The 24,325-nt window shown below is 41.2% G+C and overlaps 1 protein-coding gene across 2 annotated transcripts; it reads left to right on the plus strand.

Annotated features, from left to right (window-relative positions):
• Positions 1-9,725: 9,725 nt before the first annotated feature.
• CLDN34 (claudin 34) lies at positions 9,726-18,390 on the plus strand. 2 transcript variants are annotated; one of them, XM_050332985.1, is made up of 6 exons: positions 9,726-10,279; positions 10,891-11,019; positions 11,123-11,273; positions 14,259-14,424; positions 15,879-16,014; positions 17,346-18,390. In XM_050332985.1, the coding sequence occupies exon 6, from the start codon at positions 17,406-17,408 to the stop codon at positions 18,048-18,050; it is 645 nt and encodes a 214-aa protein (XP_050188942.1). In that variant the 5' UTR covers positions 9,726-10,279; positions 10,891-11,019; positions 11,123-11,273; positions 14,259-14,424; positions 15,879-16,014; positions 17,346-17,405; the 3' UTR covers positions 18,051-18,390. The 2 variants fall into 2 exon arrangements, with proteins under 2 accessions (XP_050188942.1, XP_050188943.1); XM_050332986.1 differs by lacking the exons at positions 9,726-10,279; positions 10,891-11,019; positions 11,123-11,273; positions 14,259-14,424 and having other exon boundaries at positions 15,376-16,014.
• Positions 18,391-24,325: the final 5,935 nt, after the last annotated feature.

Below are 24,325 nucleotides of genomic sequence, written 5' to 3' on the forward strand. Positions count from 1 at the left end.
GACCACAGATCACAGGATCATAGCTTGATGAATCATCCTGGAAATTAATTGTCTGTAATTTTCTATGAAGGTCTTTATCAAAGAAACTATCTGCGAAAAGGAAGTTAGGGAAGGAAAAATTCTTGGGTATCTATAGGATTTTTCTAAACTTCCTTTTCACCCCTTTCTTTTCCCTCTCTCTTTGTACACAGACCCACCTGTTAGTGCCTGTTGTCATGAGCAATAGGTATAATCCAGGATGGCAGCCCTAGGGGAATAACAGTCTAGTTTTTGTGTACTATTTGAATTTTTTAAAAGTTGCATGTCTTTCAACTGAAATTAGGTTCTTCATTTTCTGTTGTAGGGTGTTTGAGACCCTCAGACTTCAAGAGTCACCATTTCATGGTGTTCTTTCCTAATCCAGCTCTAATGATTAATTTTGGTGTACTTAATTATCTCAGTTTTTACAGCTGAAGTAACCTGTTGACAATCCAGTAGCTCTCGCAAGGCCTTCTGATACACAGTAGAATAACAACTCCTATTTTGGTGTCCAGTCATTTATTGCAGAAGTTCAGAGGTTTATTGTAATTAAGGGATTCTCAGTTTTAGAGATATTTTCAGAGTATAAAGTGGTTTTCCTACATACTTGGGTGGACATACAGAGTAAATGTTATAAAAATTAATAGTTGCATCTTTAAAGTAGTGGATTATATATTGTCAGTTGTCAGCAGTGGTAAATTGGTCATCATGTTTACTTACTACAGATCCACAAACTGTAAAATGGATCACCCCTGTGGATTAGCAACTCACCTGTGAAGTCTTGGGATTCATTCTTCCTACCTACTGTTTTGTTAATCTTTCTGTGAATAAAATGTTCCATTTGAAGTAGGTTAATTTAATACATTTCAGAGGAAAACTTGAATTGAAATAAATTCAGTGGAGTTCAATAGCAGAAGGTCATTTCTCACATAGACCACAACAGCACACCTACAAGTGTCTTTTCAAGATGGGCTACATTAAAGACCTTTTTCTTGGTTGTAGCCACGTAGGCCATTGGGCAGTTGTGTGTCTTAGGCTGAGTTTTATTTTAGTCACAGCAGTTGACCCTTTCCTGAGAACAAGGCCAGTAAAATGCCTTTTTTTTTTTTTCTCCTATATTAAAAATCCTCACAATATTCATTTTTAGATGCTTTGATATCTCTGTCTTGGAGGCAGTCTACTAAATTTGCCAGAGGGAGATGGCCCTGTAACTAGGTTGTGACTCTTGCTATTGCCAAATGTGTCAATTTTAGTGGAGGCTTTTCATGTAAGTCTAATTCTGTCTTCCTCTTAATTCTCCTTGATTCAACAAACTGCTGACTAGGGAAGTTAACAAGAAACTTAAACACTGTCAGTACCTGTTGCCTGCTGCTGCTTTTGACTGCCGTGTGGTGCTGGCCAGTGCCATGGATGGGGTACCAAGAATATCTGGACTCCTAATGCAGTGGTTGCTGGCACCTTTTCTGGGGTGAAGCAGGATGAGGAATTCTGTGTATATCTCCTGCTCACTAGGTGTTATTTCTTAACCTGAAATAAAAAAGTACCACTAGAGAACATCCAGATTCCCACTGCACGTCCTCTTTTACTGGAACACTTTAATTTGCTGTTCATGGTTACCTGTCTTAACACAGAATAGATTTTAATAAAAGCAAATGGATTTGTGACTGTGAAGCTGAAGATGTACAAGGTGATGAAAGATACAGAAAAAAAATCATACTTACTTTCAGTAATATAAAATCTGCAGCAAAACAGCATCTCAATGAAGCCTACGTGCTACGAGTCCCTGATGAGAACAGCCAAGAATTTTAGATGTGTATTCCTACATTTTAATGGGATTAGTGAAAGAAAGGCTTTTCTTAAGTGCATACCAAGTTGCAACTGCGTTAACTAAACTTTATTCATTCCAAGCAGCTTCTGTAAGAGGAGCAAGTATTGGCTTTGGGAAAGCTGTGGTCTCAGGCATTACCAAGAGTTGTTCGTTTGCTGATGTCCTTGTGACGGCATCATGTTCTGGGCACCTGATGGAGAGCATGTTCTGTAAACTGGTAATGAGTGTCTAGTTACAAGCATTTTACCAAAACACTGTTTCGGCAGAGCTGTAAAGTCCAAAAGCCTGAGAGGAATTAACAAAATCTTCCAGTGAAGATTTTTTCAGGCCTTTAGTTTCAACGTCTGTTTCACTTCCCAGCTGTCTGCTCTTCATAGTGTTTTTTACTGATAAATTGGGCTTGTGTCTCTTCTAAACAGCCTCAGAGAAATGTAAATATAATGAGCAGTAACAGGCTAAATAATAAGTGATGGAAGATAAGATTGTTTATCTCGGTATCTAAATATGAAAAGCATGAGTGCTGTGAGTACTATTCATAGCCACTCCCAGGAGTTACAGCTTCAGCAGCTTTCTCACGCAGGTACGGTTCCTCCAGAGATAAAAAGGGAAATCAAGCTGTGATGATCGAAGTGGCCAGCACTGACTGGAAAGGGGTGGAGGAGTCATTCTTTTTATTAATGAGGTGATACAGATCGAAGGGAAGTGAAAACCGAGAAAACCTGGAAGGATTGGTGCCCTGAAGGAAGAAAAACTATACCAGTGGTAAAGTGCTCAGAACTGTGAATTTCCTGTTTTTCTTTCTCCATGCGTGATACAGCAGAGCCATACTGTCTCCATATGCTAGGGCAGGCTTTTTTAATTACTGTAGTGTGAAAAAACCTTAAAGCATCTTTGAAAAATCAAAGTTACAGGGAACAGCTTGGAATTTCAGAATCTCAGATCTCACCGTGTGCAGAGACCATTATGCTGTTCTGTGCATTCAGTTCTGTGCCCCTTTCTTGGCTCACGAGACACTGACACAGCTCTCTGGCACTAAGGAGCATTGAGGAAGTTATCCTTTGAGGAAGAAGTCATCCTTTCTCTGTGATCCGCCTAAATTCACTAAATAGCCCAGCTAGCTCGGCAGGCTGAGATGCTTTAGTCACACAGGCTGGGAGATGAGAGTGTTTTCCACCGTGTAGAGCACACTGCACATTTACTGAGTGAGTGACCAGGCTTATTCTCTGGGGTTTTGCTTCCCTAATTGCCACCTCTTCAGAGCTCAGTTTAATACCAGGTGTCTGGTTGAGGGCAGAGCAATACCCAGTTCCTCTTTAAGCTGGATCATCATGTGCTACCAGGAAAGCGTGATTTAGACAGCAAGAAACAAAGCAGATCTCAATATTCAGCCTTGCCCTCTGGGTATCAATAGTGAGTGAAGGATCTTGGGTTTCTGTTTCCAAGGACCATCTTACATAGTTCATGGCAGGCAAACAGTGAATTAGAAAACAGAAATAGTCCGTGTAGAAGGGTGACCAGAATGTGCCCCAGTGCCCTACCAGATCATAGAAAGGCCTGGATTGGAAGGGACCTTAAAGATCATCTAGTTCCAACTCCCTGCCATGGGCAGGGACACCTTTCACTAGACCAGTTTGCTCAGAGCCCCATCCAACCTGGCGTTGAATATTTCCAGGGATGGAGCATTGACAGCTTGTCTGGGGAACCTATTCCAGTGCCTCACCACCCTCATGGTAGAGAATTTCTTCTTAATACCTAATCTAAACCCACCCCCTTTCAGTTTAAAGCCATTCCCCTTTGTTCTGTCACTGTATGCCCTTGTAAGAATTCCCTCTCCAGCCCTCTTGTAGGCGCCCCTCAGGTACTGGAAGGCTGCTATAAGGTCTCCCTGGAGCCTTCACTTCTCCAGGTTGAACAACCCCACCTCTCAGTCTGTCATCGTAGGAGAACAGCTCCAGCTCTCTGATCATCTTCCTGGCCCTCCTCTGGACCCACTTTAACAGGTCCACATCTTTCCTGCACTGGGGACCCCAGGGCTGGACACAGCACTGCAGGCAGAATCACCTCCCTTGCCCTGCTGGCCACGCTGCTTTTGATGCAGCCCAGGGATACATTTGGTTTCCTGAGCTGCAAGCCCACACTGTTGGCTCATGCCCAGCTTTTCAACCATCTCCAGATGCAGGATATAATATCAGGTTCTGAATTCAAGCTTACAGTGCTGTGTAATTGCAGCCTAAGTGCCAAAGGTTGTTGATACCACTGCAGATGCACCTTTGTCCTGCTTTTTTTCATAGTTTGAGATGCCTGAGTTCAGACACTCATATTAATATCAGTTTTAAAGTCCAGCTCCTCAGCATGCATGGGCTGCTAGATCTGGATTGCAGTTTTGGGATATAGCCAGTGGCCTAAATTAGGAGCCTAATTAGCCTTGATTCTCTCTGTAACCAAACTGAGGTAAGGTTGCTGAAAGGACTTGATTCACCCCAGTTATCTCTCCTTCTCTTGGCAGATAAAGCTAATTTAGGCATTGAAATCAGAAGTGGGATTAATCCATGCCTTGGGTCCCTAACTTAGCATTAAATTCTAGAAGCCAAGGTGTTGTGGCGTGCAGCGTTAATTGCAGGTCCATTTGTCAACTGCTTGCATGTGCTGCATCTTTTTGGTTTTAATACAGAAGATATGTCTCTGGCATTTAAGACATAGGGGTTTTTACAAGACTCTGTTCAGCTACCCTGTTCTCCAAATCCTCTGAGTGTTTGTATACAATTATAGGTTGAGAATTAAAAAAAAAAAAAAAAAAAAGAAGCTTTCTATTTTTGCTGCAATAGGCAAAAAAGAACTATGTGAGTAAACTTTGTTGGCTCACTAGTTTTGCAAAGGTGGAGTTACTTAGACCAGCATTTTTATGCAATGGGCAGTTCCACCATGCTAACAAGAGATGATTGCAACAGAAGCCCAGTGATAATGGTCACTGTTTGCCACATATATGGCAAACAATGAAGAGGAAAGTTGTATAGAGCAAAATTGGTAGTCTGGGTGTGTTCAAACAAATTATCATTTAATACAATGACACGCAAAGCAATTAATCAAAAGCAAGTGGTGATCACATGGACAGGGGGATTACATATAGACCAGAAAACAGTGATTCTCAAAAACTGTGTGGGGTCACAGTGAATGAACAGCTCACATGAGCTCTAAGCTCTAGGAAAAAGGCTGAAACAGTGGAACATGGGGAAGTAGTAATTTGTGATGCAGTATTACTGAAAACTTCATAAACTTTCTAAAATATTGTGTCTAATCTCACTATCCATGTCCAGAGCCAAGGTGTTGAAAAACTGGAAAATGAGAGAAGAGACTCATGTAAATTATTAGAGAGCAGAGAGAGTACACAACCCAAGAGCACTCACTGGTCTAAACTGGGATTTAAAAGTTGCTGTGTTTGTGCTACTGAGCATCACATACAACAAGAGGCTTGTTTAAGCAGAGGAAGCCCTGTCAAGAACCAGTGAGTACAAGACAGATACATGACAACAGAAATTAGGTGCAAATATTTAAGGATGTCAGGAGTGCAGTGCTTCTGTCATGAACAGCAGGGAAAGTGCAGTGTGAAGGTTGGCCATAAAGCCTCTGGAAGTCAGGAAGTTGGGAATGAAAATTTTATGGTCACCATAAATCCACCTTTTGTGTTTGCTGTTTTTACATTACACAGTCACATACCAAGGTGTGACTACTTCAGTAAATATTTAGATTGCCTGCAGTTTTATAACTGTGGTCTTAAAAGAGCAAAAGTAACTATAACATGTGGCTTCTGTAGGCTGACAGGTGAGGAAAACAGGTGGGAATTTGCAAGCCCTTGGCTTGCAAATGGAGCTTGAGCACTTCAGGCAGCATGGCTCTAACTATCTTTTTTCTTCCATTACAGACACTCTCCACACATTTACCTATAGGAATTGCCATAAACCCTTCCCTTTATACCAGTTTGATTAGTAACCAAGTTTGCTTTTGTTTTCTCTCATGTGTTCTGAGATTGTGTAGGAGCGAGTCTTGTACCAGCACTTCTGTACCGACCAATTTAGCTGTCCTTAAAAATGTTCCCCTCTTCATCAGCTCTTCCAGATGCTTGTCCTGACTTTTTGAAACTGTCCCCTGCATGTGCTGGAGCCGGCATCATTGGAGAATTCATGGCCTTTCATCTCCTTTGCCTTGTAATTTGTAAGCTGGCTATGGAGTGCTTTGAGGGAAAGTTTGACACTCCTTTCCCCCAGTGCCCAGGTAAATGACAGACCAGCACAAGACTGAAAAGTAGAGCTGTCTTGCTTTTGAGTCAGAGTTGCTGCAATAAAATGCTTTTGAAAAGCAGCTGCTCTTCACATATTTAAGGCATTTGCCCTGTCTGGAGCTCTTTATGAAACTACACCTTCCTGTTCTCCACTGGCACCCAGTTTGTGCCAGAAAGGTTGTTCATAAGAAATTTGTTTTGCTTTCTGCAGTATCCTATTTTATCTGTGTTCTGGATCACGAGAACTTTTCTATCTATTTCCTATTGCAATAATCTAAATAGAGTACTGCTCAGGTGAAAGATCACAGTGATTGTTCAGGTATGAGGATAGCCAGGAACTGGGGCAAAGGCACAGAAACCCTTTTAGGGTGTCAGTAAAGATCCTGAAGATCCTCTAGCTGAGATCGTGGCCATGATCAGCTAAAGAGCAACTGATGATTCACATGTTTCTCTAAAGTAGTACTTTAATAGTGCCCCATCATTTGTGCAGGGAGTTACTTTGTAAAGCTGTTAAACCCACATGCTACATTACCAGCTAAAGGTTTCTATTGATCTCTTACTTTCATTTCCTTTAATGAAAATTCATAGCTATTTGATTTTCTTGTTACTTCTAACAGCTGATATGAACAAGCTGCTAGAGCAGCTCCAATGAAGAGAAAAAAGCCTGGTGGTGTAGCAGTGCAGCTCTTTCACAGTGCAGAAACAGTGCCAAGGCAGAGTGAAACCCGAGTGTGACATGTTGATAACATCCTCCCATCAGGTGGTCTTTTCCACTGCCTCTAAAATGTCAAGTCTGAGGGAAATGTCTTTGTTACGCTTTGAATGACCTACTTTTGGGTATCTGGGAATAACCAGGAGCCTGCCCAAACCACAAGAGTGCATCTAATTTTAGCAGCCCCTCATTTCATGCATGCAAGCTTTTGTTCTGCATCTCCACGAAAAGAACCATGGATTTCTTTCTGAGCCAGAGACAAATCTTATTGGTTTTAAATCAGCCCCTTGTCGAGTCACGATCACAGTAAAATCACCCCTCTTAAAATTCTTGAGTCTGTAATAGTCATCTCAATTTTTCTTCAAAAACTAATAATGAGCCCATTCTAAAGGATCTACAGTTGCTGGTCTCTGAAGAAAATGTCTATACAACCTATGCTGGAGATAGTCTGGGCAGCTGTGTTTTGTATGTTCCCACTTCTCCCTGGTTTTCAATTGGCCAATAGTAAACGCGTCAGCTTCTTTGGCAGAAGTTTCTGGGAGTCTTCTGGCTCGGTTATAAGGCAATCCAGGGAAAGTCAAGGACAAAAGAAGAGATGTTAGTGTGTCAGCAGGGTCTCTGAGGACACTACTAGTGGTGTAGATGGTGGGCAAAAGCGCTCTGACGTAGTTTAGATAGAGGAAGCACTAAAAATATTTGACCATTGATAAGGATATTAGCGCTGCACAAAATTGTTTGAAAGGAAGCAAGTCCAGATGTGGGTGAAGCACAGGCTCCCTAGCTCACCATTCCTAAATGGGACATTGAACAGTCTCTCTTGCTAGGAGGGACAACATATAATTTCCCTCATATAATGTCAGAGTCCACTATAGTGTTAGGCTAAAACACACGTTTAAATCCCACCCACACTGGACAGAAAAAAATACAAGTGGAACTAACACAGAGGATGGTGGAGACTGAGCATTGTGAATGTTTATTTGGGACTTCACAAAACAGAAATGAAATCAAAGCCACCAAAATACAATGACATAATCACAACAAAACTATTACCATGTTCTCTGGAGCCAGAGAACTTCCCAGCCAATGGGGTTAACCATAAAAACAAGCAGTACCCGCTGGCAGCTGTAAACAGGGGCAGTGTAGTTTGGGATTGAGTTAAGTATCTGATAATGTGTAGTGTTTCCCCGTGGAGCCCACTGAGGTTGGCAGTAGGTGCCTCTCTTCAGGGGCAAGCCTTGGGCAGCCTGGCTGCTGCACACTCCCAGCCTTAGCCAGACTTGGCAGGATAGATAGTGATAATCACTCTAAAAGCAAAAGTCAAGCTGTTAAACAATTGAGCCCTTTGCCGTGCCACTGACAAGAGCACCACTGCCTCAAGATCATGGTTAGGAACACGGGAAGGAGCCTCCCTCCATTCATCCCACCACCTCTGGCCACCTCCACCTGCAGAGCATCAGAGCCAACCCACCTGGAGGGCTCCCGGCCCCCTCTCCTGGAGGCTTTCTTCCCCCTTCTTCAGGAGTGTGCTATGAAGTGCAGGGGGTTTTAACCCTTTCAAAAGCCCATCTTGCCTTTGGGGGTTGTTATTGCAACAGCTGTGGAGTTTATCTCTTCAGCTGTCCAGTGGGCTCTTCATGGGATTTGTCTCAACAGTGGGGCAACAACTGGCATGAAGTTACTGTGCACTCTCTGAAAACACACCTTCATCTTTTAACTGTTGCTTTTTGTTGTCATTTAACATACTGTTGAGAATGTATTTGTGATCCATGTTTGAAGAGGCATGGGCAAAACAGGCAAAACGTTCTGCTGCTGTTGGGCTGTGAAGCACTTAATGATGTGAATTGTGTTGAGTTTGGTAGAGTTGACTCATCTCTGAATTTCACAGGTTTTAAAGGACATCTTGGTTCACCTATAAAGGTATACAGTTAGGAAATGTGTTTATGTGAATATTTTTCTGAGACTCAAGCTGTGGTTTTATTGGCCCACACTTAGATTCAGTGTTGGATTTGGACAAGAATTGATCTGATTATCCACTGAGGTCAAGCAGTGAGTGACCAAGAGTGAGGAGGCAACAACTCTAATCCCCAGATCACAGATCACAGACTGGCAAGCTGCATGCAGGGAGCCTGCTGTGCTTCCTGGAAGAAATAACCTTTGTCTTAAAAAAAAAAGCGAGAAAGTACTTGTACCTGAGCTTCTGAGCTATTTACAGGCTCTGTCTGCTGCTGCTTGTTGGGCAATGTATCTTCCACAGCCTCTTGATTTCAGGCTGGTTTTTTCAGCATGGCAAATAAAAGGAAAAATAACTTGAAACAAATATTTCCTGTTCTGTGGTATTGAACAATGAAATTGTAAACCACAGAAGGGACCGAGCTTGATCTAAATGTCTTTGAAGTCAGCAGAACTATTTCCACTGATTTCAGTGTGCTTTGGGCCAAGGCCACAGGAGGAAGAAAGCAAATGTTTTCTGCCTGAAGAAAGTATTAACCATCAGCATTCAAAGAGCAATAAAGTCTGATGTGTAAAATGTGTTCCTTTAAATAAAGTAGTCAGAAACTTAGTTAATTTCCATCTGCTTCCTAATAATTTGCCACTATTACAGTAAAAAGGAATGTGTTTATGGAACTCATAATCATACACTGAGAAGAAAAAGCACTTAATGCTGTCATTTGCTTCCTGTCTTGATTCCATTTCATTTTGTGCATATTGTATTTCTCACTAACATGATTGTGCTTATGCTGCTGGTTATGTTATCACAGATTAACCACTGTAGATTTCCAGTTGAATTAAACTTCACTGCACTGATGGTGGTTGACAAATATACTGAAATCATTATATTTCTGTACAGTTTAAAACATCACAGTGGGTTTGATTTTGTTGCTGTGTTGGTTTTTGCATTTTTTTTTCATTGAGGAGGATTGGTCAGAGGATTTTTTTTTCATTGATGAGGATTGATTGAGGAGGAATAGGTCAGACAGAAACTGGGGAGCAAAAAACTGTTGTTCTGGGAGTAGTGTAGGGGATGCCACTCCTATCACAGAGTTAGTCAATAGGCTGCATGCAGCAGCTTCATGTGTAAAATCAGCAGTAGTTTTGCCTGCAAATTGTGTTTCACACAGTTATTAAATGCAAGGAAAGGAATCTATCTGCCAGCTGCCTACTGCCCAAGGATGCTGTCCTTCTGAATCAGCAGGTCCATTAGCATGTCAAAAGGCCATACTCAGTCCAGCAGATGACAGCAGCCCATCGGGTGGATTCCTGTGTCGTGTCTTGGGCTTTTTGTCACGCAACAGCAAAGCCTGAGCAGCTGAGATTGCCTGTGCAACAAACCAACCCCATCCAGCTGTGACCAGCCAGAGAGGAGACTCCAGGCTGGAGAGCTGCAGAAGACAGAAGAGGACAAGATTCTGCCATGGCCAGGCTGCGTTACCTGCACATGAAACCGGTGAGTCAGTATTGGCTGGAAGGCAGAGCAGGAGAGGATTAAAGGTGATGCAGAAAAGTGAAGGGTATGAATTAATGACATTTTTCAGCTTTCTTTAGTGGTGGCAATGACCAACCATGTTGCATGTTACAGGTAAGAAGAATTTTTCAATGAGGCTTCCCATTTCAGGATATTTCTATGAAATAAACTTACCCGTCTTTTAACACCAGGCTTTGAAATGTCCTCCCACTGAAGTACCAGTTCCTCATTTGGACTTTAGCAGAGTTTAGAATAGGGTCCAAAGAGGAGAAACCAGAATGGAGTTAAGAACATTCTTCCAATTTGTAAGAACCATTGTTTACATTCATGGGAAAACCATGAAGCAAGGCAAACATAATTCTAAAAAATGTGTGTGTTGTTAAGCATCTGGGATAGCAAACACAGTACTATTTGTACTAAAGTATGGGTGCTGCCAACCACAGTCCATCAAGAGACCAGTTCAGCTTGATTTTACTCCTTGGAAGCCCTCCTCCTTTGCCCCTATATTTATTCCCACTGCAGAGCTGCATAAATACAGGAAGAAAAATCTAACAAAGAAGAAAGGATTATGAAATCACTTTGTTCTCTTTCAGATGAGAATTCTGTGTCCTTCAGGCTGTCAGGCAGGGGCATCGTGGTCTCAAGATATGAAATCATATAATCAAAAAGGCAGATTTTCTGAACGGGTATCTTACAGAAAACTGAATTATCTATATGCTTTGGTAAGTGTTTTAAAGCAATTAGAATAAATGGCATATGGTAAAGTTTTCATATTTTTATAATATGTTAATGATTAACTTACTTCCTACATCTTTGTTGACTTAGTGGGAGAGTGACAAGGAACTGTGAGGTACCTATTTGGTAGCGTAACAAGTCGGACAATTTGCACGGGCATTTTTTTCCACTTCCCTTCTGGAACTTGCTTCATCCAGCTGACACTGCTCCACAGCCTTAGGCAACCCTCAGACTCACAGAAGTAAGTCCCCCTTTTTTTTTAATATGACTTATTTTATGAAGTGCTGATAGAGAACAGATGGGGAGAGATTTAAATATTTATTTGTTTCCTATAAAGAATGCTTTTCCAACTGGGAATTGAAGAATTAAGTTTTCAAACATTAAATCATAGGGATATTGCTAAGAAGAGACCTTTGAAATTACTATGCTGTTGGGGCTTTTTTAAAACTCCCTTTCTACTGCAAGACTTACATCAAACAAAGGATTTGGTTAGTAAACCATGTACAGTATAGTCCAATAAAGCTACATCTAGGTTGTAAAACTTTACAAAAGTGGGATTTGAATGTTAATTTCAAAATGCATGTGATGTCTAACAATATCTAAAGCAAGAATATTTGCTTAAAACATGAAATAAGTGGAAATTAATGAATTCCTGCTTACATTGGCTGGGAAAAATAATTTTGTGCATATTTTATATAGGAGAGTTTGCCTTGAACTTTCCCTTTAAGAGAAGTTACAAGTTGCAGTGGAATTCCTAAAGCAAAACTTTCTTTTGACAGGCAGATGTGTTGCAGACAGGGAGACTCAGACTTCGCTTGTCTATTGGAACATTTTTTTAGTGAATTTTATCTTAGCTTTGCTATAATTTACTAAGAAACAAGGATTGCCTCCTATCCTTTTGGAAAGCCCTCTTTCAACCACGCACCCACTGTCTGTGGAGGAAATCTCGTGAACAGGTTGCTGTGTGCAGGTTGTGTGCTCTCCTGTTCCCCCCTCGGCAGCAGCTCCTTCGCGCTGTCGGCTCAGGCGATGCTCCTTCCCCCTGCCCTTCCCCCTGCCCGTGCAGCACGTCCAGGCTGACACTCCAGGTGCCCAGGAGTTCTTAATCTCTCCTGCAGGCCCCAAGAAGCATTAATTCCTGTTCTTTTGGGTGGAAGGAGTCGCCTCTGGTGACATCTTCCCAAGCCCCAAGGCTGTATTCAGTACCCTCATCTCCCCAGTCATGTGTGAGCTCTCTGGGGCCTGGGTTACCTACCCCTTAGAGCTCTCTTCTCTATGCCAGACACACGAAGTAAGCAAGCTTTTGGGCTCTCTCTGCTTTTGAAGCTTCCTGAAAGGGTGCCATCTCAACACAGCCAGGGTATCTGCCTTGATTTTCAGGGGCTGTCGTTCCTGGAATATCCCTAAACTGTTCTACTTCAGTTCTAAATGGAGCTTCCTTCAAGACAGACAACACAATCTGTAGAAACTCTGACAATATGGGGCCATCTGGGTCCTGGGTCGAGCCCACTGCCATCTCACTGCCTACAAACCTCCAACATTTCCTTAAGTAACAAGAGCTTAAGGTGGGCTCAACCACAGAAAAGTAAATTAGGATCGAAAAAATAGTGAAGAATATATAGAAATTATCGATTTCTCTTCATCCTACCATCCAAGCAAATCAAAATATTTTCCTGAAATAAGCAAAGAACTTTTACACAGCTAATTTCAATGTATTCGTACTTCGTGGAACAGAAATAAAGATTGCTTTGGTTTGCTTGTTTTGAAACACAATGAGTAAATGGAAGCAGCAGAATTTATAACACTGGATATAGACATTTGGATGAAGGCATGTTTTATCTGGAAATGACTTTTCCAGTAATTGCTAGTCCTATTAGTTTATCTTTTCTAATTGAAAATAAGTGTGCTAGAGACAGCTGGAACCTAAACATGAGATATCAAGGTTCAAGACTTCATGAATGTCAGGGAGACTGTGTTCAAGGAATGGGCCATAAATGCAGCTAACTTTATTTCTAGGAAACTAGGAACAAAAGAATTGCCACACTGAGCGTTTATTTAAGTGTTTTTTGAAGAAGCTAGAAATAGACTGATTTAGCAGCCAGTGCTGGCAACTCTTGTGGCCAGGACCACAGCAAGTAAACAGCCTTAGACATAAAGCCACCCTTCAAGCAGACCTGTACTGCAACAAGGATGTCAGAAGGCTAAAAAATACTTTTGATATTCTCTTCTAGACACATCCAAACTTAAGAGTCTAGGGCATTAGTACAGGCTTTGAGTATCGTGTCAAGGAAAGCCCTTCCAAATGAAGGAAATGAAAGATGTACTAAGAGAGAAAATGTACTAAGAGTGAAAAACCTGTAGAAGCAGCTCTCTTTTTTTTAGCTCTTGTTTCTAGACTTTCCAAAGACTGTCCCCAGAAGCTGCTGGAGTGCTTATTGGATTGGACTGATTTGATTTTAAATGAAAACGTGGATGAAATCATGGGACACTGAGAGATGCCACCACAGTCACCTCTCAAAACATTTCTCACTTCTTTGGGTGAAAAGGATTTTCAGTCTTGCTTTTCTTCCACTGACACAGACACCACGCAGACCTAGCTTGTTCCTCCTGGCGAGATTGCCTTTCTAGGCTGACTTCTATCCCATGAAGTAGCTTGTGTGCAGACTTGGAATGCTGAAATCTACAGCTCTGAGTGAGCTCCCGAATCAAGAACTGCATGGCAGTGACACCAACTGATTACTCAGAAGACCTTCTGTAGCTGCCTGAATATGAGTTCATTTGCCTTACGACTTTTGATGTAGTGACACTGTTACATCACTGTATTATTCAGACCACATAGGTAATCTTTCTACACAAATTAAATTAATTCAAAGTATTTATAGAATTACTAAAGCATGAAACCAGACAACAGATTATGCCACTGCTTTCTGTGTTAGCACAGCCTGCCATAGGATCTGGGATTTGAACTGTATTTTATCCAATATAGCTCTAAACATGCAAGGTCCAAACTTTTACATTTTTTCTCTCAAAAACCTGGAAAGGACATTTACTCAGGGACCAAAAGGTTTTTTTGGTGGTTTTTTGTTTTTGTTGTTGTTTTTTGTTTTGGTTTTGTGTTTTGGTTTTTTTTGGGGGCGGGATCTTTTTTTTTTTTGTGAATGACAAGTTGGTGGCAGATCAAATTCTTCCTTTCCAAAGGCGATGTCTCTGTCTTTGCAATCTACAGGAATGGTACTGCTGGTGTTTTAGCCAAGTTCAGCGCCTACATCACCTACCTCCTGTGGATGAAAACCTGCACAGTGTCACCCCCAAGGTGTGACCTTTTTCAGAGTCCAGCTGAGACAAAAAGTTTGTCTATGGCTTCGAAGGGACCTTACAAAGCCCTGACTCAGGTGCTGCTGTTCACCCCAGCCATGCCAAGGGCCCTGTTGCTTTTCTTGCCACAACCTCCCTCCCTCCCTCCCTCCCTTCCTACTTCTCTCTCTTCCTCCTTCCCTCCCTTCTTGAGCTCTCAGCAAAGCAGCCGCTGGGATGGGTGAAATCCTGGAGGGAGACGCCCTCTGCAGCTCACTCAAGGTTTTACTTGGCATCTGCAAGCAAAATGTCTTTTTTGGAAATACTGGACACAGTAGTCCTGAAAAATCAACGGATCTTACTACATCTGAGGGAAAACGAGTTTCCCTGACCCTCGTTGCCAAAGGTTTCCTTTAAAAACAATGCTTCTGGCAAGTGATAAGTATCTGTTCTCTTTGATGATGTCAGCAAAACCTATAGTGTGTTTATTAATATTCATAGTGATAGACACTGTAATCAGGAACTGATTTGTTTTAATTTTGACATGGCAAGAAAAGTCTTGTAACTATTTTTCCTTGATATTTTGTTCCTTATTTTCTTGCTGAATCTTAATATCAGGAGGTTTCTCTTTGATATTCCAAAACATGCAAGTATAAGAAGTATAGCTCAATTTCATCATCGATCTCAGAAGTACTTCTTTTGAAACTTGTTCTTTCTCTAAGTCAGTGATACCAGGTTAGATCAAATAAGCTCCAGTGGGCAGAGTGCAGAGGAATGAGCCAAAATGAATCATGCAATTTTTTGTGTGTCTAGACATTTGATAACTCACCTAAAGCCCATGTTTGTTGGCTGGTTATTCTCCAATGTTTTCAGAACTTTTGTATAAACCTTGAATTCTTTTATCTTGCATGTTTGCTTGTTCCATGGGGGTATTTTTGTGAATCTTAGAGGAAAAAGACTTTTCCTATTTTTTAATTTTATAATTCAATTCTGGAGACAATTCTAAGTATCTTAGCATGTGAAGATTTGACAGGGGGCTCAGAATCACAGATACAATCTCATTTAATTCTGCGAGCAGGCAGGTGAGTACATTCAACAATGAAGTTACAGACTGATAACATACTCTGAAAAGTTTTCATATGGTTCAGGTTTAGTATCTGTGGGCTCAGCTGATTCCAGTAGAAGCAGAAGGAAGTCAGCATGGGACTCCCTTGCTCATGCTCATTTCTGTCTCCTACCTTCCCAACACTGGACACAAATAGAAAAGATGCTATTTTGATGTGGAACTCTGTCCCACACTTTCTGTGGGACAGAAAGAAAACCATTCATAATATCCTGTGGGGTTACTGTGCTCTGTGTCTGGTAACAACAGTTAATTAGAAAGGGGGATTTATAATCACTTTGTAAACAACACAGCAAATATAGAAAGTATTTATCAATTGGTTTCGGTTTAAGTAGATAAAAATATGGGAGACTCTTCCAGAACAATTTCCTCCATGCCAGAGAGGATTAAATGTACACTTGCAATAATGGAGATTAATATGTCCCACAGGAAATCAATCCTATTGGAGATACACAGGTGAACTGGGAGGCCAAAACGATAAAATCGCAGATGTTGCTGTGTTTGGCTGGCATCAAAAATCACTCGGTCCCATCCTCTTGTTACTGGCATCAGCTTCAGGACTGAAGTAAGTACGTAGTGGGCACTGGTATAAGAAGATGGACAGTGTTTGCCTAAGGCCATATATTTACGAAGATATTTTTTGTTTAAGATTTACACAGAGGGATTTTTGCAACTTGGTTGTATCATCTGCTGAATCTGCTTAGTTTAAGATCAGTAAATAGAAAAGTTGTTGCTTTAGTAACAAAACACTGTTGCAGATCTATCTTATTATTGCAGTTGCCTTGGTACAATATTTTTCAGTCTTGAATGAAATAGGAGCAGATGAAAAGGCATTTTAAATACTGTATAAAATACAAAGATTCCTAGAATCTTTCAGATCTACATTATAAATTCAAGGTTGCATCTTCTCTGATCACAGATCATTCATATAATTATCCAGACAGCTGCGCAAAAGATGCGGGAAATTAATGAGTTTGGCGTTTTGAATTAGAATAAAAGCCTAATTTGCATTCAGAATGTACAGTCAGCAAACAAAGCTTAAATCTTTTGCTAGACTAAATAAATAAAATATTTTCCACCACAGTCTTTGAGCTGGGGAAGCTGGGCAGGTTATGAACTAGTGGGATTTGCAAAAGTAAAACACTAAAGAAATTTGGCTGAAGTCTGAGGGTGGGAAAGCAATAGCAGCACATCCAGGCTCCAGCCCCTGCACAGAGCATTATATTTCTGATTAATTCAAGTGTTTCTGCTAATTCATTGTTGATAATCTAAAAATGGTCAAAGTTCAGTGGCCATTATTAGAACTTTGTGGTCTGGATTTGCTCATGCCTCTGAACTGCGGTGTTTTCTGTCTAACACCAGTCCCAGCCACTCTTGGTAAGGGCAGCATAAAAGCTGAAATCTGTTCAGTTTGGGCTGCTGCACCAAAACCACAGCTTCCAGGAGAGAAGAGCATGCATTCTGTAGCTGCTTTGTAGGATCTCTTGCAACAACCAGGGACCTGAGGATTTTGTCTGGTTTAGTTCCTGCTAGCCAGTAACTCTAGGGCTCCTGATTATATGTAACATGTATAAGGATCTTTGAGCATAATAGTTAATTAACAAAGAAGAAAATAACTTGGAAAAAGACCTGAATTTTCTTTTTGCAAATCTTAAAAGAAGATTATAAGGGGAGCTAATCAGAGACCCTTTCTGCTCCATGGGATATGATGACATATACAGAATTAAAACAAATATGTTATTTGTCCATGGAAATTAAATTTCAGCAGTTCATTACAGCTGGGGAAAGATGACTACCATCCTCCCTCCACACACACATTGTTCTTCTTCACTGACAGGTTCACCTATTCACCCAAATAATAATTGCCTTTGTAATTTTAATTTTTTTTCTTTTCAGTGCTTCTCTCCCTTCACATGGCAAGAGAGCAGTGTCTGCAACAGAGCAGACCTCCAGAGGATGAGCTCCCTGGTCAGTGCCTCGCACCTCCAGCTCACTGCCTTCGCTCTGGGCACGGTAGGATGGATCTTGTGCACCATTTCAATGGGAATGGTGGAATGGAGAGTGTGGTACGTGGACAACACCACCATCATCTCCTCTGGCGTTGCCTGGGTGGGGATTTGGAAAGTCTGCTTCATCAGTTACCTTCACGTCTCGCCTGGTTATAGAGAACAGTTCTGCCATAAATTCAGTGGCTATGAGTCCTTCGTCCCCCACGAAATTTATGCTGCTCAGGGTCTCCTGTTGATCGCCATGTTCGTGGGCTTGCTGGGACTGGCTGCTACAATATTTGCTCTGAGAAATGTGTATATGGGAATCACTCACAAGACTCTTATTACCCCTTTCTTCCTGGTGGGTGGCTTCTTCTACGTATTTGCTGGTCTGTGTGTCCTGATTCCTGTGAGCTGGAATTTCTATTCTGTAATGCACAACCGGAGCATTGCTTTTCCTCCTTCTTATTACATGCCCTCCAGTCCAGTAGCTCAGGAAGCTGGTGCTGCAATTCCTGTTGGGATTGTGGCTGTCATCCTCCTGCTGCTAAGTGGGACTTTTTCTCTCTCACATAGATTTTCGGGGCCCACAAACACTAACATGAAATCCTGACAGGACAAATCCCCTCCTGCTATTTCAGAACAAGAGCATAGTCGAGAGATAAGGACAGCAGTTGGTTGTATAGTTAAGGAACTGCAGAATTTAATTTTCTTTTCTATAGTAGCTAAGCTATTTTCTCATATGAACCAGCTGAGTTACCATCTTAATTGTCACATATGACCAGATGTTCATCTGTGAGATAACTGCTGTTGAGCAGTAACTGTGATTAAATTTTGCCAGTTGTCCTCTTTTGTATATACAAACATTACTGATTAATTTATTTTTTTGTGTAAAGTATTAACCATGCTCAAGGAGCTGACTCTGAATGAACTGTCTTGTTAGAAAAATGTGAAATAACATATATTAAATGTGAATTTGTTTCCTTGTTGGTACTAAGCTCTTTTGTCCATTATTTAATTACAGCTGTAGTAAAGTATGTTTTGTGACAAGTCAAGACTTTTAAAACCAATCATATGAGTGTCATCATGGTTATGTCAAATGACTCTTCCCTGAATTGTCTAACAAATGTCTTGCCAGTTTCTCCTCTTCCTCTAGGGCACATAAAGGGCTGTGTCTTTATTGCTCCTGTTTTTCTTTCAAGCTGTTTGCATTTTATTTTGCAATATGTTTGCCTGTGGGGAAGGTGTGCTAACTTGGGCAGAGCCAAAAAGTCTGCAAGTGTTTGCTTCTTCATCAGACACTTCACTGAATCCAAAGGTATTGCAAAAGACAGAAACAACTTGTACAAGTTATTACAAAACTGATGTCAAACCCAGGAATATTCAGTGCAACTTTCAGGGTATGATTCATCTGATGTAGACATCTATACCTAAACCGGTCACTTCAGGCTCTGTTTACAATCAGTGTAGAGACAAAGCCTTTTTTCAAGATGTAGATGCCTCAGATGGTTGGGAGATGACACGCTCCCTAAATACCTGTTTCTCTTAGTCCACTGTAATGGTTGTAATAACCAGCGTTGCTACCTCTGGCACATACAACCAAACTTCACCTAAGAAAAAAAGAAAAAAGATGAATGTCCCAAATGCTGCAATAAGAACAATTAAAAAAAAATAAATTCAGAGGCTGGGAGGAATGAGCAAACAGGGCTGACAAACTGAGGATCTCTTGAAAGAAGTCCACAAAAACTTATTACACTTCTAAAGAAATGCTACAGGAATCTAAGTAATTTAGTTTTACTCTTTCGATTGTCCTGCATTTTTTAAAATACTCATGGATTCAGAGAAAGAAAATGTAACAAAAATGTAATAATTCTTTTACACCACAAGACAAGGTACAATGCCAGCAACCTAGATTGTTTGCTGGTGGCTGTTATTATCCCAGCTTGTCCTGGCAGTTCAATTTTTCCTACACATCTTCCACATGGTCTTGACTTTTCTGAACTGTCTGACTGTGTAGAAACTCCACAGCACCTTCATTTCCTCTCCAGTCTCTTCTGAAACAGCAGCTTATCTCATCATTGGTAATTTTTTCATTGCTGCGAGAATTTATCTTTTGACTGTTTACAATGCTGTAAAGCACTTTCAAGTGGTGTTTCAATGAAGGCGGTTAAATAGTTTGTTTATTACATATTGTTTCCAGTTTCATTTCTAATGTACATCCTTTACAATGTTGGTAGGTTTTGGTTTTAAAGGTGCAAATCAACAGAACTGTTATCTCTTCCTACAGGGCCTACAATAAGATTAGATTATATTGTATTGTGGTTGTAAGGAAAAAAGAGACCTATCCATGTGTTTGTGCCAACATTTCTCCACACTAGTAAGCTACCAATATTCCCTGTCGAGGAATTAGAACTTTAACAGAAAATTGCCACTTCTTCAACTCTTGTTGAGTTAACATATGCACAGAAATATCAAAAACCCCAACTGTATTTCTTACCTGTATTCATTAAATTATTGGATTCAAATGACATATATTCTTCTTGGCCAAAAAAAAAAAAAAAAAAAAAAAGAACAAACACCATCATGTACATGCCAAGTTTCTGTGCTGCTGCCACTGTTATTTCCACCAGAGATGATGTTCACTGTCCTGATGTGTGGATATGGAACACTAGTGGTATGTCAAACATGGGCTAGATGGTGAGGAAAATCCTCAGCTAAACACTGGAATACATTACCTAAGGAGATATGTGGGTTTTAAAATAAAGTTTTGGTAAAAAAAAGTTTAGGTAAATAGTACATGAAGACTGTATGTAGGAGAGAGCCCATCTCAGGACAGAGCAGTGATCTAGATGGGACCCTTGGCATCCTTTCCCAGTCTATTGATAGTCACATGGTTCTTATATGATAAAACATAACCTGTGGCCAAATACTACTCTATATCAAAACTCCCAGTCCTTCCCTGAGGAAAAGATAGGGAAAAAACATCTTACAGAATCACAGAACATTTAGGTTGGAAAAGACTTCTGAGATCAACAAGTCCAGTCTTTGGCTAATGATCACTTTATATCAACTAGACCATGGCACTAAGTGCTACATCCAGTTGTTTCCTGAATGCCTTCAAGGATGATGACTCCCTAGGCAGTGCATTCCAATACCTGCCAACCCTTTCAGTGAAGAAATTCCTCCTGATATCCAGCCTGAACCTCCCCTGGTACAGTTTGAGGCCATTTCCTCTTGTCCTGTCACTAGCTGCCTGGGAGAAGAGACTGGACTCCCACCTAGCTACAACCTCCTTTCAAGCAGTTGTAGAGAGTGAGTTATAAGGTCACACATGAGACTCCTTTTCTCCAGGCTAATCTTAGATTAGAACAAAGGAGAGGTGAAACTTCCATCGGTCGAAAGGGATCAAGCCTGTCTGACCTTGATCCCTCAGGGCTGGGTGACTAATTAAAATTTAGTGAATGTTTGTGCTCATTATGATTCTGATATTGGAGGAAAGTAAAGCCTATGTGCTTTTACTTCACCAGCAATGAGACAGTTTCTTTGTGCATATTTTCACGACACATTTATTTTAGAATTTGAGAAGCTAAATTACCTTTCAGTAGTTCAATTTATTACCATCAGTTGTGCTTGTATAGGTATTTTTAGGGTTATCTGTAAAATCAGGCAGCTGAAGTGATCTTGGTTTAAAACTCAAAAATGTAAAAATATTTTGGAAGGATATTTTTAACACAGATTGCTTTAGGGAACTACCTTATAGCCTGGCCCCACAATCATTTGTAGCAGCACAGTTGAGGACAGGCATCAAGCTGTAATGCAGACTGGAGTGACTGGTCAGGGCTTTGAGGTAGAGAGATAAGGGGCAAAAACCTCTCAAGCAAATTTCACCACTGAAGAGATCATATCGCAGAGCTCGTCTCCAGCTTCCGTGCAGACTGGGACCTGCTGCCTCCCCAGTGACAGCACCGCTTGCCTTGTGGGCTCCACCCTGTCTAGGAATGTCTCCACACTGGCCTCAGTCTGTCTACACATAAGCCAATCTCGCTTTATTTTTTTCTGAGTTGACAATAAACAAGTACCTTGTGATTCACTCACATGTCTGAATTTACTGCTGGGCAAATGATCTGAATACCAAGACTCCGTTTCAGTTCTGCTGGGTACCTAGGTGTAATGATAAGGCCCTCATCTTTGATCTCCGTAACATACTTCTTGGCATTAATCTCCCACAGGATGCATTTTGTTAACCTTATTTTCATGTACCCTCTACCTCACCTGTCCATTCCTGGCCACAGGCCAAAAAGATGTACCAATACGTGTTCAGTATTCCTCTAGGATGGATGTGCAAACAGTAAATGGAGCTGAACAGTGCCTAACAATAAAACAGCCCCACAGTACAAAGCCTGCTAAGACTTTCCCCAGATGAATATGCAATTCAGACCAATGTCATTTGTGTTCAGGCAAAGGAAGGGGGATGAACTGGAGACACAGTACTGCAGAATAGGTCATTAGTCAGGTTAAATCAGTAAACAAAATTTTTTATTTGAGTCAGCGGTGTAACACGAAAACAGTCTTAATTGCCAATTTAGCTGATTAAAAGCAATGATAGGCTCAGAAAGAAATGTCTTTGTTGTCACATGGCTTATGGTATATTACAGTGATGAGAAAGAGGGTGTTTTCCAGGGATATTTTTAGACCTTAGACCATTTTCCCTTTAGAATGGAAAAAGTGAAATGTCACAGCCAATTTCCTGCACTTTAGGCCATTAAATACTCTAGGACAAAGAGTTTTTGCTTAAAAAAATATTAGTCTGGCTGGCATAGTGTTTAATGGCAAATTGTTTTCTTAAAATAGGAAACCAGTGTACATTAAATTAAAGATTCCCAGAAGAGACATGTTGTCTGTGAAAAATATACCTTTTTCAAAACTGAAGCAGGATTCCTTTCTTTCTTGCCAACATCATATTGTCAAATCCGGTATCGGCTAACAAAATCATATTTTTCAACCAATTTATTTCCCTTTCCACTGTTCAAATAATTTACTGTTTCCCTTGCTTGAGAGAGTTCAGTAATTAGCATGGTGCTTTGGACTGTGCTGGCTTTCAATTACTGTGTCAAAACCAACTGTATGCCCAACAAGAAAATGTCAATGAATTTCATCTCAGAATTATGAAGCAAATAAATAGTGACTCAAGGAATGGAGTACATCATGCACTGTTAACATCCAGTTCACAGTGTGCCACATCACCCACCCCCTTTTTCTTGGGTTATGTGTGGGAAAGACTGTGAGGTTAATTCCCAGAATGATATTTTGAAGAAGCATATACATCCTGAATATCTGACATTCTGATACAGAAGGCAACACTGTAAAACAGCAGGGAGGGGTCCCACCATGCCCACATCTAACCACACCACTTTGGTCAGAGTCCTCCTGGATGGCAGTGACTCAGGTGGGACCTACATTCTTTTGCAGCACTGTAGACATCAGGAACCCCACTGACTGAGAGCTGGCAGCAGCCATGTGTGCTGAACCCCATTCTGATGCCTAGGCCAGTAAAATAATTTGCTATACTTTCTTCCACCCCTGACTACCCATCCTGGCTGCATTTGCCTATGGCATGGCTGTGGCAGTTCTCAGAGGTGTCTGAACTGCGCCCTGTTTGGTACCATCTTCAGGTGTTCATCAGGCACGCTGGGCTGGGTGTCACCTCCTGTGCAGCACCAAGCACAGCTTACCAAGGACACCTCCATCATCTCCTCCAGCACTGCTCAGGTGGGAAATGGGAAACTTGAGTGGTTGCTACAGAGTCTCCAGGAGCTTTTGAATAAAGGTCTGTCACAGAGTCAGGCTCAGTGAAGGTATTACCCCCCAAAACCTTGGTTGTTCAGAAGCTTTCACTGGCTGCTATGATCCTGGGTGCACTAGGAAAAACCTACAAGCTTTTCTCCAAGAAATAGTTACAAGGGCTGTACTCAAAATCCACATATCAGCTTTTTCCTAGCTGGGGGGATGTGGAAAATGATCACTGGCCTATGTGTGTTAATCTCTGTGAGCTGCAGTTTCTGTTCTGCAGTGTGAGCCACAGTGTCTCATTTCCCCCTCTCCCCATGCCAGCCTGGGGCATAGGAAGCCACTGCTGCCACTCCTACCGGCATCCCTCGTCCTGCCCCTCGTGAGTGGGACCCTTTCTTTTTAACATAAACATGTCATTGTGCTGGATGCCAAGGCTCCTTCTGATAAAACAGGCTTCAGATGCCTGTGAGAAATGTGAGGCAGGGCTACAGCATAAACATAGCAAACCAGTGACCTCATCTGCTCAAGGAGCTCTCTGGGTTCAGCTGTGACTCTTCAATGACATTCAGCCTTTGCTGTCTGAATTCAGGAGAATGGAAATAAACTGTGACAAATTATTTTCTCCCAGATAATTATTTTTCATTTGTTAACTTTGCAACACTGCTATGTCTCATCCAGGTACCTGAGTTCACTGTAGTGTTGCTGATGTGTATTATTTCTAAAGTGACCTTCTGCGTAGGTTGGATTTTTGTTTTTCAGAGTTTTTTTAATAACATTGCTCAGAACTGTCCTGCATTAGTTTTCACAGGGATCGTGGCCTGCTTTACACATGATATTTGCCACAGTTAAGTGCAGCTTTAAATGTTTTAACCTATGCTAGGAATAAAATGGGATTGTTGAAGTAACTATACTTTTCAATGTAAGGGTTTCAAACTAACTGGTACAATATCCCTCTGGCAGGAGGGCACTCAGGACATGCCAGTTCGTCCTATCTTTCCATGAGCACAGACCATGAAAGCACATCCCGTGAAACTATCAATGTGATTAGTTGCAAGAGCGTTAATACCTTATCTTCTTTCTGCTGTTTCTCAGAAATGT

Source organism: Myiozetetes cayanensis, unplaced genomic scaffold (assembly GCF_022539395.1).
Source record: "Myiozetetes cayanensis isolate MyiCay16 unplaced genomic scaffold, myiCay2020 scf5-8, whole genome shotgun sequence".
Taxonomy (NCBI): domain Eukaryota; kingdom Metazoa; phylum Chordata; class Aves; order Passeriformes; family Tyrannidae; genus Myiozetetes; species Myiozetetes cayanensis.